The sequence below is a fragment of the Caloenas nicobarica genome, chromosome 2, assembly GCF_036013445.1.
Source record: "Caloenas nicobarica isolate bCalNic1 chromosome 2, bCalNic1.hap1, whole genome shotgun sequence".
Taxonomy (NCBI): domain Eukaryota; kingdom Metazoa; phylum Chordata; class Aves; order Columbiformes; family Columbidae; genus Caloenas; species Caloenas nicobarica.
In genome coordinates this window covers 123,869,031-123,881,573 of record NC_088246.1, presented here as the reverse complement: position 1 = coordinate 123,881,573, position 12,543 = coordinate 123,869,031, and the positions used below count along the sequence as shown (strand labels likewise).

The following is a 12,543-nucleotide window of genomic DNA, read 5'->3' as shown; positions in this document are numbered from 1 at the left end:
CCAATGGCTAATAGTCAATTCATTTTACTAGCTTGTTGTATTTATTTTAAGGAAGCATTAATATGAATCAGCTTATTTTAAAAAAAAGCTTAAAGATTTTTTTATGGCCTTCTGAAGCTACCATAGCTAATAACTGTCAAGTTACAGTTTTCAGTCCTAAAATTGATGACAATTTCAGTTTGTTTCTGAAAAAAAAAAAAGTTTGGGTAAGTTTTAATAGCTGTATGAAGTTGAAAAGGTAATTGTGCGTCTTTAAAGCAACTTGTAATTTATGTTATATAATATTTATGATGTTCTATAGACTTCCTAACATGAATCACTTGCTCATTGTAATTTTTAAATATCTTTAACAGAAGGGCCATATTACTTTGTTAGAATTTCTGTGGTGGTTTGTAGTTCCCGTTAGCTGTCATTTTTCCTTTGCAATAGAGTCTGGCCGTTGAATGTAAAATAAGTTAATTAGGAGGGACTTTTAGTTTCTCGAGGATAACTTTTTTCCTTTCTCCAGAAGATAGCTCAAATGCTGTCTAGCCTAGCAGGCTGTTAATTGCATTCTGGTCTTTTGTCAGTACAGTAGTTTAATAAAATAAGGAATCCTTATTAATGTATAGGTTTAAGAGTGAATACTTCTTGACACTGGATCTCCTTCTCTTGGTGATCTCCAGTGTATTATCCATAAGAATGAATGTCTTAAACACTGAGGAGAATATTTTGAGCAAACAGAGAATATTGTTAATGTTATTTTCAGATTTCTGAAAGTGTATTGAACAAAAGACTCTAAACTCTAAGTGATTAAAGAAATTGTAGTTTTGAAGGCATATTTGCTGGAGATGTGCCAGTTGTCTCAGCTGCTGAAGTTTGAGCTTGGCTTGAGAAGTACTGGTGTAGACTGGTCTGCAGGTGTAGGAAGAGCTGGGCCTTTGCCTCATGTGTACCTGCCCTGCACAGGTGAAAGAAGCGATTGGGGTATTGACAGGTTCTCAGGTACCTGCCTTCTCTGGTGAGATGGTGCTGGGCTAAATGGAAGTGTTTGATAAACTCAAGCTAGGTGCCAGCTATACCATAGCGGTGTATTTGATGCAAAAATAAGCAGGAGATAGCCAGGTCTGCTCTGAATGTGACAACTTGCTTGCCAGAAAAAAATATGGAGGTAAATGGGCTGAAGCAGAGCTCAGCTCTAAGGTAGCTGTGCTTATTTGCAGAACCTGAGCCGTAGCCCAAGGTACCTGTTTGATCTATCATTTTGTCTTAAAGCCTCTGACAAAAACGATCATGTACTTCAAAAAATTGTGAGAGTAAATGAGATCACATGCATATTTAGAACATTTTTTTAAATTATACATCATGGAAGTGTTTATTGCCATAGAGAGCAGTCATGTGAATGTGCATGTTAAAAATGGGATTGGTTTTCTTTCTCTGCGCATTGTGCACTTTAGGTGTCATAGCAAAGAACTTCTATGATCCATGCAGTTTTATATATCACCGAAAATAGTGTGTGTGTGTCTGGAAAACTCCTTCAAAAGCATATGAAAATTATCTTTATATTTTTGAGCAACCATGGCAGCTTTCACACCTCCATTTCACTTGGTTCAGTCCTTTGGTAGAAATCCTGTGAATATAATTAAAAAGAATGACATGTATTTAGTAGGAGCTTATATTTAAAACATGGAAGACAAACTCCAGAGACTTGATGCAGTAGTTTAAGAAGTTATTGTCTACCTTATGCAGCACAGTTGGCAAAAATAAATCATAAAAGTCTACATGTTCGTCATGTATTCACTGCCAGTTGAAGCAGATGCTGGACTTGACTCAAAGGATCTGAAGTTTTGTCATAGTTCCCATTTGCGGGGCTGGGGAGGGTGTCGAAGAGTGGAAATCTGTACTGCAAGACAAGGTCAAAGCAGAGTGGGAGCAGATAGTATTTCCAGGTCCAGGAGAACTCACAAATATTTTACCACTGCTTTGAATCAGTTACAATTTCTGGGTAAAAGAGGGTTTCTCATGTTTTGTATTTCCAGATGGACCTTCAACTGATAAAGATTCTGAAGAAAAGAAAAAGGAGCCTGCATCTTCCTCACAAAACAGCCCTGAAGCAAGAGAAGAAAGGTGCTTAATTCTTCCTGACTATGCAAATAACCTCACTCAATATAAATTAACATTAAACTATTTGGTCCAAATTTTTCATATTAGAGACAACTTCCACGTTCTTCTCTGAAATACTTAAGAGTTTTGCAAGAAACGGAGTGTTGTTAGGGAAGTAAATCCTGCTGCTGCTGACATAAAAGAAGATGAAAGCCACAGGTCAAGATATGGCCAGACTAGTTATTTTTTATTACATCTGTCTCATCTGTCAAATACCTCTTCCTCCCAATACTAGCACTGAGCTTTGAGAACTGTAAAACAGCATTCAGTCACAGCTTTGTGGTAATTGCATATGTTAGTGGTTTAGAATACTTCTTTTGTCTGTTAGCCTTTATGTTTAATAAACAATCCCATTCTGCACTTTTTTGGTAAACTCATGTTATCAGAAAAATGAGCTCAAGTTAATGACGCTATAGGAGCTGAAGAACGTTTGCAAAATAGTATCTGCAAGCCCATTTCTTCTATGTATTTCTGATTTTAGTGAATCTGTTTCCAGCAGCCATTTTCAGATTGAAATTTAACTGCTAACCGTTTGTCCTGATACAAGCTGAAAACTTTTTGGTTTCCAGTTTGCAAATCTACATTACTTGTTTGTTTATGACCATGGTACCACTTCACTACAGTAAGCAGACCGAATGCAATGCATTCACTACAGACTGAATGTTAGTGTGATATATCTTCACTTTTTTTTAAAGTAAAGTTCCACGGGGGTGAAAAGATTTCATGTTAATATAGAGAACTGAGAATTAGAACTTTTATGCCACATAATGGAATGAAATACCTGTTGTGTGTCTATTGTGTGGAATACCCAAGTAAATATTTTAAAGACACTTTTAAAATTGTATTGACTCTAGAGCTATAAGTAGCTTTAAAAAGGTGGCCTGGGTTCTTTTTTTGCAATACCTTGAAATGGATGTAGCAAAAGACGTGTGTTTTGCCGTGGAAAAAAGTTATTCAAAGGGAGGGAAAAAACATGAATATTAGTTTTCTTTTTGCTTGTTTTAGCAGTTCAAGTAGCAATTCCAGCAGCAGGAAGGAGGAGGGTAGTGCTCCCTCAAATTCTTTCATCCCGTCTTTTCCCCGGGCTCCAAGCACTTCGGATTCTGTACGAGTGAAATGTAGAGAAATGCTCTCTGCAGCTCTCAGAACAGGAGGTGAGCTTTGTAGACTGTATTTTCAAGTTGAACTATTTCCTCCTCCTTTCTTTCAGTTCTTCCCACTCTGTTTTTCTCCTTCTCCATAGGACAGAATAAACTCTGTTTATGCCCATTTGTGTGCATATACCCATAGGCCAGTCCACCCAAGTTGCAAGTAATGAGTAACTTGACAGCATGGGAATGTATTGAAATACTTTTTTGTTGCTGATGATACAAGACATTTTGTGGCTTCTGTTCATCTGATATCTTGCCTACAGTGGAATGTCTTTTCAGGAAGGTTATTGCCCCCTTAGTGCCTCATTTAAATCTTTTTGTGGAAGCTGCTATTTTTTTGTCCTGTCTCTGACTGAGTGCTACTGTATGCGTGCCTGTCTTTCTTACACTAGTGATCCTGTGGCCTTCATATTTTGGTTTTTGAAGGCTCCTTTCTGTTTTGGTTTAATCTTGAAGTTTCATTGAGATGCCTGCAATAAGGGAGTCTTGCATTGCTCTGTCTTCATGCCTTCTGGGCATCTGTAAATTCCCTGACTGTTTCGGTTTTGGGGGGATTTTGTTTGTTTGTTTGTTTGTTTCTTTTTTCCTCCTTTGTGTACACTGGGTTGTCTTTAAATTGACAAAATGAATGTTATGCTAGATTAAGAGCAAACTGAAGTTGGACTCGTGAGATTGATGAATTTTTTCTTGTGGATCCTTCTCTTCTACTAGAATTTACGGCTGTAAGTCGTAAGCTCCTGTTCCTCTGGTTTTAGCTTAGTGTAACCTGACACAATGTAAGCAGATTTCTGAGTCATCCATTTTTAGCTTCTTCACTGTTTTATTCTTTATTTTAATTCACATAAATTCAGATACAGGCAGTAATCAAAGCTGACAAAAGACCATGAATTTGTGGTCCTCTGGATATGTAGTTCTAAAATAATTTGTGCCCAGAGAGTTGCACATAGCATCTTAGTATTTGTGTAGTCTTAATTTTAGCTAGTTTTTCAAGAACTCTTTTTCCTCTTTTACTTTCCACAGCACATATAAGATGTTCATCCATGGGTCAAATGCCAATCTCAATAAGGTTTTTTTGTGGTTTTATAGCCTTCTGCATGAGGATTGAGGGAGAAATGGTGTTTGGATTACTCACTGAAATACACCCGTATTAACATGAGAAGGAGGAAAACACAGACTGTTTATAATTTGTCCTAACTTGTCTTGGAAAGGCAGCCGTCTTCATAAGTAAGGGTTTTGGTCAGAGATAGTAGACAATTACAGAATCACAGAATGCTAGGGGTTGGAAGGGACCTCGAAAGATCATCTACTCCAATCCCCCTGCCGGAGCAGGAACACCCAGATGAGGTTACACAGGAAGGCGTCCAGGCAGGTTTTGAATGTCTCCAGAGAAGGAGACTCCACAACCTCTCTGGGCAGCCTGTTCCAGTGTTCTGTCACCCTCACTGAGAAGAAGTTTCTTCTCAAATTTAAGTGGAACCTCTTGTGTTCCAGTTTGAACCCATTGCCCCTTGTCCTGTCATTGGTTGTCACTGAGAAGAGCCTGGCTCCATCCTCATGACACTCACCCTTTACATATTTATAAACATTAATGAGGTCACCCCTCAGTCTCCTCTTTTCCAAACTAAAGAGACCCAGCTCCCTCAGCCTTTCCTCATAAGGGAGATGCTCCACTCCCTTGATCATCTTCGTGGCCCTGCGCTGGACTCTCTCCAGCAGTTCCCTGTCCTTCTTGAACTGAGGAGCCCAGAACTGGACACAATATTCCAGATATGGTCTCACCAGGGCAGAGTAGAGGGGGAGAAGAACCTCTTTTGACCTACTAACCACCCCCCTTCTGATACACCCCAGGATGCCATTGGCCTTCTTGGCCACAAGGGCACAGTGCTGGCTCATGGTCATCCTGCTGTCCACCAGGACCCCCAGGTCCCTTTCCCCTACACTGCTCTCTAATAGGTCATTCCCCAACCTATACTGGAACCTGGGCTTGTTCCTGCCCAGATGCAAGACTCTACACTTTCTCTTGTTATATTTCATTAAATTTTTATTATCTTGAGACATTTTAGGTCATATGTTGCATTGTCTTCAAGATTGCTATGGTTTATTTTTCTGTTTACGTATTTTATGACACATCTATGCTTTGCATGTAAAAAAAGATATGATTGTATTGTTTCTGTTATGTAATTGCTATCTATCTAATGAAATCTTCCTCTCGTGCTCATGGAAAACATTAATTACTTATGCTTGTATTGTGTGGACTGAAAGAATTGATGAAACATGGTGCAAAACATTTTCTTTTTATAATGGTCTATTCTATGCACAGATATGCCATGGAGATGGGTATTCGTCAAGCCTATTAGAATATTTAAATTTTTTCTGTATAGCAGAGGTTTTTGTTACTACTTGTGTTTGCAAACAGATGTCAGAATTTTTGGTTTTGAGAAAGTTTTAGGGCTGTTCTGCTTTTTTAAACTTCTGTTGCTCTTCATTTCACTTATTTTTGTTCTTCCAAGTAATATGTTTACAAAGTTTTGAAAGGAGAAGTGTACAGTAAATTAAACTTGCCTATACAAGAGGAAAATACACTGCAGTTGTTTCACAATTTGCTGAGTTTCAGAGTTTTGAATGGGCTCTTGGGGATATGGAACACTGATCAGATTATCAGGTTGTTAATATTTTAATATTTGTTTTCCTCAGATGATTACATTGCTATTGGTGCTGATGAGGAAGAACTTGGTTCGCAGATTGAAGAAGATATCCTTTGTTTTACATCTATGTGCTCTAGAACAAGAGTATTTTTTAAAAACATCAAGAGTGTTAAAATTAATTGACTGGTTCTATTTATTAAATATTTAAAAATTTAATTTAAAACAAAAATAGCAAACCGTGTTCAACACATCAGTGCAGCCATTTAGTGTTTAAAAAAAGCACAGCCTAAATGGTTTGCCTTAAACCATATAGGAATGTGTGTAGGTGGGTGTGTATGAGTTTTTTTCAGTTCGGTGTGTTTTCCTTGTAGCAGCAGTATTACATCTTACTGAAGCATTCTAACGTCAAATGCTGGGCTCCTCTATGTTATTTTAAAATCTTTTCTTGTTATCGGTTTTAATCTTTTTCTAATGTCTTTATTTCATTTTCTGCAAGTTTATTTCCAGTTTGAAATTTTGAAAAGGGTCATAGTAGTAGTGTTTGAATAGTTACAGAGCAGAGATGTGGGCTTTTTTTTTGGTGAGGGGGAGAAGGTATTCTTAACCATAGAAGTAGTGTAAGCTTCATGATTCTAACTTGCTAATGTCCTTCAGTAATTAAAGTCGGCCACCATTCCTGTTAAGGAATTTCTTGTTTCTGTTGCAAACCTGTTTTAAAATTCTGTTAGTGAGGGGCCAGTGTTTGAATATTTGGGTTAGAAATCAATCCTTAGGATGAGGTCAAGGAACTGGACATAAATTTATGGGTGACTTTTCACAATTTCAGTTGAGATCCTACTACCCAAAAATTTGTGTTTCACTCACCATGTGCCAAACGACAATTAGGCTTCAGAAGGACATGAAGTCAGCTGTGTTGAACAGGAAAGTAACTTGGTTGGGGTGGAGGGAAGGACTTGATCAACAGTGGAGAAGTGCATCGCTTTAGAAAAGTTGCCCCCCAAAATGAATCCTTTATAGTGCTCTGTTTTACCTGGTAATGTTTTGTTCCTTAAATACAAAGCACCTATTTTTCAAGAATTAAAAAACACTGATATGAAATACAAAAATAGGGTACGAAGTAGAATAGCGAATCTCAAGGATGCAAAGAATCCTAACCTAAGGAAAAACGTGTTATGTGGGAACATTCCTCCTGACAAGTTTGCCAAAATGACAGCAGAGGTAAGTAAAACAGAGGTCTTGAACTCTTTCCTTATTGGATTTACATCCTGGCCTGTATTTATTAGCCATAAAAGTAATTTATGTAAGCTGTCTGCACTTTTGAATTACTGTGGCTTGTTTGTGGCTTGCGCAGTCTGAATTACAGGACTGTATTGTGGCAGAGGGGATTAAAGTGATGTCTGTTAATGTTTCCTAAATATCTGAATTTGTCTGTAAGTCAGGAGGCAGGTAAGTTGTTGTGTGTAGATTTCCTGAAACACGATGTGTTGTGCCATTTTTAAGAGGCTGCAGGATATATCAGTGGTGGTTTTTTAAGTTTAGGAATATGTAAATATGTCTGACCAGTGACTCCAAGCTGCTTACCCATTCACCTTTCTGGATATATGTGTTAGCCTGTCTTGCCGTTTGTTTTTCAGATACTAACCTCTGCTGTTATACTCCCATGCTAGGTATAGCACTGTGGTTCTAAAGATCAGTCCCTCTCCTGTTGGCATTTTTAGTGTTTATTTAAAGTTTATCTCACATTTGACAGAATACATCAAGTCAATTTGAAGGAAACTCTCCACAATAAATAGAAAAGGCCATAAATGATAGAGAAAATAAACTAGGAGAGTTGCCCTTTAAATCAAATTAAATGTATGTTACTGAAAGAATGTTTTGGACACTTGAATAGAAATTCCCATTCAGATGCTCACTGTCTTTACAAGTTGCCATTCAGATGCTTACTGTCTTTACAAATCAAAATAAATCTAGGAAGTCAAACAAAAAATTGGATTTTATGAGAGCAAAAACCAAAAGCTTGGTAGTATCTGATTTCAGTTTTGTAGTTCTGCTTGTATGTATTGAATTCTACCCCCACCAAATCAGCTATATAGAAGTATCTTGGAGACTGAAAGAAATTAAACTCATGATCAAGTAATTAAAATAATGATTAGCTTTTTCTAAAGGAGAGGTGTTTATTTTTGGTTTGTTTGTTTGTTTTCTATAGTTTTACTAAAAGGTATGGGCAAACAGACTGATAAAGGAATGTGTAAAGGAAAGTAGATTGTATCGTAAGGGTGTATCTTTTTTCGTTCTACATGTGTGTATGCACATATGCACAAACATACATTTTATGTTGTCCAGTGCCCATTCTTTGTTTTAATTAATGTCTTGGATTAAAATTCTAATGGCTAAAAAGTCCCCCTTAGTGTTAAGATTACTTCTAAAATGAAACAGCATTAATACAAGATTTGCATTCAACATCTGCATGGGTTGTGGAGTAAAACTTGATTGAAGAAAAATGGAACAACTTGTTCTTGCTGTGCACACTTGATTACTGTACATTGTGGAGATCTGCACACTAGAACTGTTTTAAATGAAAAAGAAAACCAGTGAATCTGAGCTTTTCAGTTAGTGTTTTGAAACTAAGTGTATATGACTTCTGGTCTGTATGGTAAATTATGGCTGTACTGTCTGTCTCAGGACGAATATGGAAATGGTCAAAATAGCGTAAATTTTTCCTATAATAATATTCTGTAGGTCAATGAGATGCTTATGCAAGGATCTGACTTAGATCTTTTTCTTCCTCTCTAGAGAACTTTTTAGTCCTCCTCCGTCTTATCTCTCGATTACGTTTCTGAGCTTCAGAAATGCATTTATGTAGAAATGTTTCTAGGTGTTTGATATTGCAAGTTTTCCTGATTTTTAACTATTAGCTTCTCTACTGTGAACTACCACAATTTAAGTCTTGTAAAATTCTTGTAGAATTACTTTGCCTTTCAATAGAGTTGCCGTTCATGGATTTTAAATAAAAAAATATGTGTATTTGCACAGTGGTAATGACTTGTTTAAAACAAAAACTGTCTGTTAAACTTTCTCTGCTCTTTGTCCATAACAGGAAATGGCAAGTGATGAGCTGAAAGAAATGCGCAAAAATCTGACCAAAGAAGCTATCAGAGAGCACCAGATGGCTAAAACAGGAGGTACCCAGACTGATCTGTTTACGTGTGGCAAGTGCAAAAAGAAGAACTGTACATACACCCAGGTACATGATTATTCACATTCTTAGTTTTCATTTTTCAAAGCTGAAGTCCTATATAAAGATCGTCAGAGAAAAAAAGTTTTAATTACCAAGTGAACTTAGATGAAAATGTAAACAAATTGCAAAATATGTGAAGACAGTTGGATCTGCTTAGGTGTGCTTACATAAAGAATGTTGGTTGTATTAATTTACCAAAGATTTTATGTAAATCCAAGCTGAGAATCTATATAGCCTGAAATGTCAAGTTTCCTTGCAATGCTGAGTTTTTGGTAATTCTTCTTTTTATGTATTATTAATATAGTGTTATGTAGAGAAGAGCTAATTTACTGGTTTTAGTATCTGTCAACTTTTCTTTACAAAGGGAATAAGTAGCAGAAAATAATGATACATACATATATATATATACACACACACATATGATATACATAGAATCATAGAATAGTTTGGGTTGGAAGGGACTTTCAAAGGTCATCTAGTCCAACCCCCCTGCAATGAGCAGGAACATCTTTAACAGGATCAGGTTGCTCAGAGCATTTTTGTGTTTTTACATACATATATATATATATATATATATATATATATATATATATATATATATATATATATATATATAAAAATCTACCATTTGACTAACACTAGACACTGATTTACAATCATTCCTACAACCTTTTTCTATTTTAATTAGGAAATAACATGCAAGTAGGGCTTTAATTTGTTTAGCAGTGCTTCAGGGCATGTAATTTTGATCATTGGATCAACTGCATTTATGATTTAATATTTTATATCAGACGCTTTAAGTAGAAAGCTGATTTTCAATCATGAGACTTTTAAGCCTTGGCATCAGTAAATATATGTAAAGCTGTACTAAACAGGTAGTTTTATTGCAGAATCTTTTCCTGGAAGTATGTGCACAGTTTCTGTGCTGAAATTTTTATGCTTCTAAACCTGTCAAAACATAAGTTTATGATTGCGTTATCGTCTAGACAAAAAGCCAGTTTCAATTGATATGGAAAGTTGACTTGTATTTTTATCCAAATGTGTTTCCTTAATGTTAAACTTTGATTTTTAACCTTTATATTGAAGGCTAACAGAAGTTTAAGACACTGATTTTCTTTTTCGTCTCTGGCTCTTGCCTTTGCCAAAGGTTCAAACCCGCAGTGCTGATGAACCCATGACAACGTTTGTTGTCTGTAATGAATGTGGAAACAGATGGAAGGTAAGACTGTGAGACTGCTCTGCATATTTAATAGCAGACAGCCAGGCTCTGTGCTTAATTTTGGTTAGTCCAATAAAGTGAAGACACACTCAAATGAAGGCCTTTAAAATATACAACTTAAGATGTAATAGCAGGCAATGTGAGTCGTGATGTCTTCATTCTGTTATTTTTCTGCGTTAAGAACGCTGCAGCTCTGCAGAGCCATGTTGCACAGCGTATGTTAAGATTACTGCATTAAAAAAATTATGCATCTTGTTTTGCATATTTTGTTACTGAATATCGTTCAAATCTATACTTCAAGATATCCAGATAATTTCTAAAGCTCAGAAATGGTTTGGTGCAGTACCTGGAAGAGTTCATTTGTCCTTAAAACCTTCGGTAACGTGGCTGTTCCAAAAGTGTCTGTATAAAGAATCTTGAGTGAAGGACTGGTTATGGTCTAAGCAAATGCTTTAACTAGTAATTTCCATATCCTAACTATGGTGTCATATTTCTGTTTCTTCTTGCAAAGATTTAGAAATAAGCTGTATGAAGATCTCATAAAAATTCTTTTCTTTTGACAGTTCTGTTAGAAGAAGAAATTCTCAAGACATCTGGACCAGTATAAAGGAGGATTTTGTAATTAGCTTTAAAAACTAGGCTAAGCATCTAGCTTCCAGCAAACAATAAGTTTTTTGATTTTCTTTTTTTTTTTTTTTTTTTAAAGCAGCATACATGCCCGAAGTTAGCCTTTGTTTTGACACAACCATCATTTCCTTAAATGCCTTCCTATAGCTGATAGTCAGTAGGGCCAGGTTGCTCAATTGTATGGTGAATGTTAAAATATTTTTTCATTTTTATAAGTAAGTTGACATTAAACTTTTACCGGTTAAACATTTTGGTAATTGACTTGGGTTTTTTTTTAACCATGTGAATAACATACTGTATTTTTTGCGGTCTGAAACATACACGCTCCTCCCATATGTATTTTACATCTCCACATTTGTTTGGTTCTAAGAATGGAATTTGTTTCTTGCTGCTGCGTTTACTAGTTTTGCAAAGAGAAAAGGTATCTAACTTCATCTAATTACGTTAAACTCAGTTGTTAACTAAATAACAATTTAGTTGACTCCTAGTTTGTGCATACTGTTTCTGAGTTAGGACTAAGTTTGTGATCTGGGGTTTGGAGATGTATTGGTGGATATGATGACGTCTTTTGCAGTGGTTGGTTAATCTTGTTTATATAACCAGCCTTAATCAATGCAATATTTTTTATTGCCCAAAGCATGCATTTTACATTCTATCAGTAGGTATTATTTCTAGGAATGTCTTAAGATAGTTGGTTAAATCTGATTTGAGTGTTCAGTTTTGCTTAACATGCTTGACAACGAAGTTTAGTTCAGACTTTGTAAATAAGCAAAGGCATTGTGTTGTAGGCTGTCCTAATAACACCAGCTAGCAAATTCATCACAATATAAACTGTCTGGGGAGGTAGTATGAAATTCACTTCATATAAATGACATTAATTTTGTTCATGAACTGAATTTTGAGATGTAGAGTATCCAATGTCAAGCATAGACCTGAAGGTGAGAATAAATTATTGAAGTTATGGTCTTTCCTATATGTGGAATGATATAAATGCTGCTTTGTTAGAGCCTGCTTTTTAACAATGCACATCTTTAGAAGTATTTTCAAATGTGCTTTCAAGGAAAAACACGTCAATATCTTCAGGAGAGATTAAATTCTTTCATTATACCTAAATTTATATTATTTATCAAAGCCTGAGGCTGAGGAGGTCTATCCTGGTAACATATAAAGGATTCATAGGGGGACGGGAAGAGTATGTGTAGTTCCTGGAGAATAAATTCCTTGGCTGCACAGGAAAACCAAGATTTTTGTATGTTTAATATGTTTTTACATGGTGGTGACCGTCATAACAAATGAGTTGGAAATAGTACAATGACACTTGAGTTTTCAAGACAAGAAGTGATAGGTAAATACTTCATAGAGCAAGCTTTTCCAGTCAGCTTGTCCAAGTAAGGAAAAGTGGGTTTTCTTTTGAAATGACAAACGATTAAAGCAAAGGAGAAGTTTAGTTACAAACATTTTTAGGCAGAAAATTGCTAAGCATTTAAAGTTTCTTGCATAGCTTTATATAAAACATTTTAA

General features: G+C 36.0%; 1 protein-coding gene across 5 annotated transcripts in view; it reads left to right on the top strand.

Moving 5' to 3' along the window:
• TCEA1 (transcription elongation factor A1) overlaps nt 1-11,268 on the top strand; it is a 28,074-nt gene extending 16,806 nt beyond the window's left edge. For 4 of the 5 annotated variants that reach the window (XM_065627132.1, XM_065627134.1, XM_065627136.1 and 1 more), the window contains 7 exons: nt 2,019-2,106; nt 3,148-3,296; nt 5,988-6,044; nt 7,002-7,156; nt 9,036-9,182; nt 10,324-10,395; nt 10,959-11,268. In XM_065627132.1, the coding sequence (XP_065483204.1) occupies nt 2,019-2,106; nt 3,148-3,296; nt 5,988-6,044; nt 7,002-7,156; nt 9,036-9,182; nt 10,324-10,395; nt 10,959-10,967 (677 nt within the window). In that variant the 3' untranslated portion in view covers nt 10,968-11,268. The remainder of the gene's footprint in view (nt 1-2,018; nt 2,107-3,147; nt 3,297-5,987; nt 6,045-7,001; nt 7,157-9,035; nt 9,183-10,323; nt 10,396-10,958) is intronic. The other variant, XM_065627133.1, reaches the window with a different exon arrangement.
• Nucleotides 11,269-12,543: the final 1,275 nt, after the last annotated feature.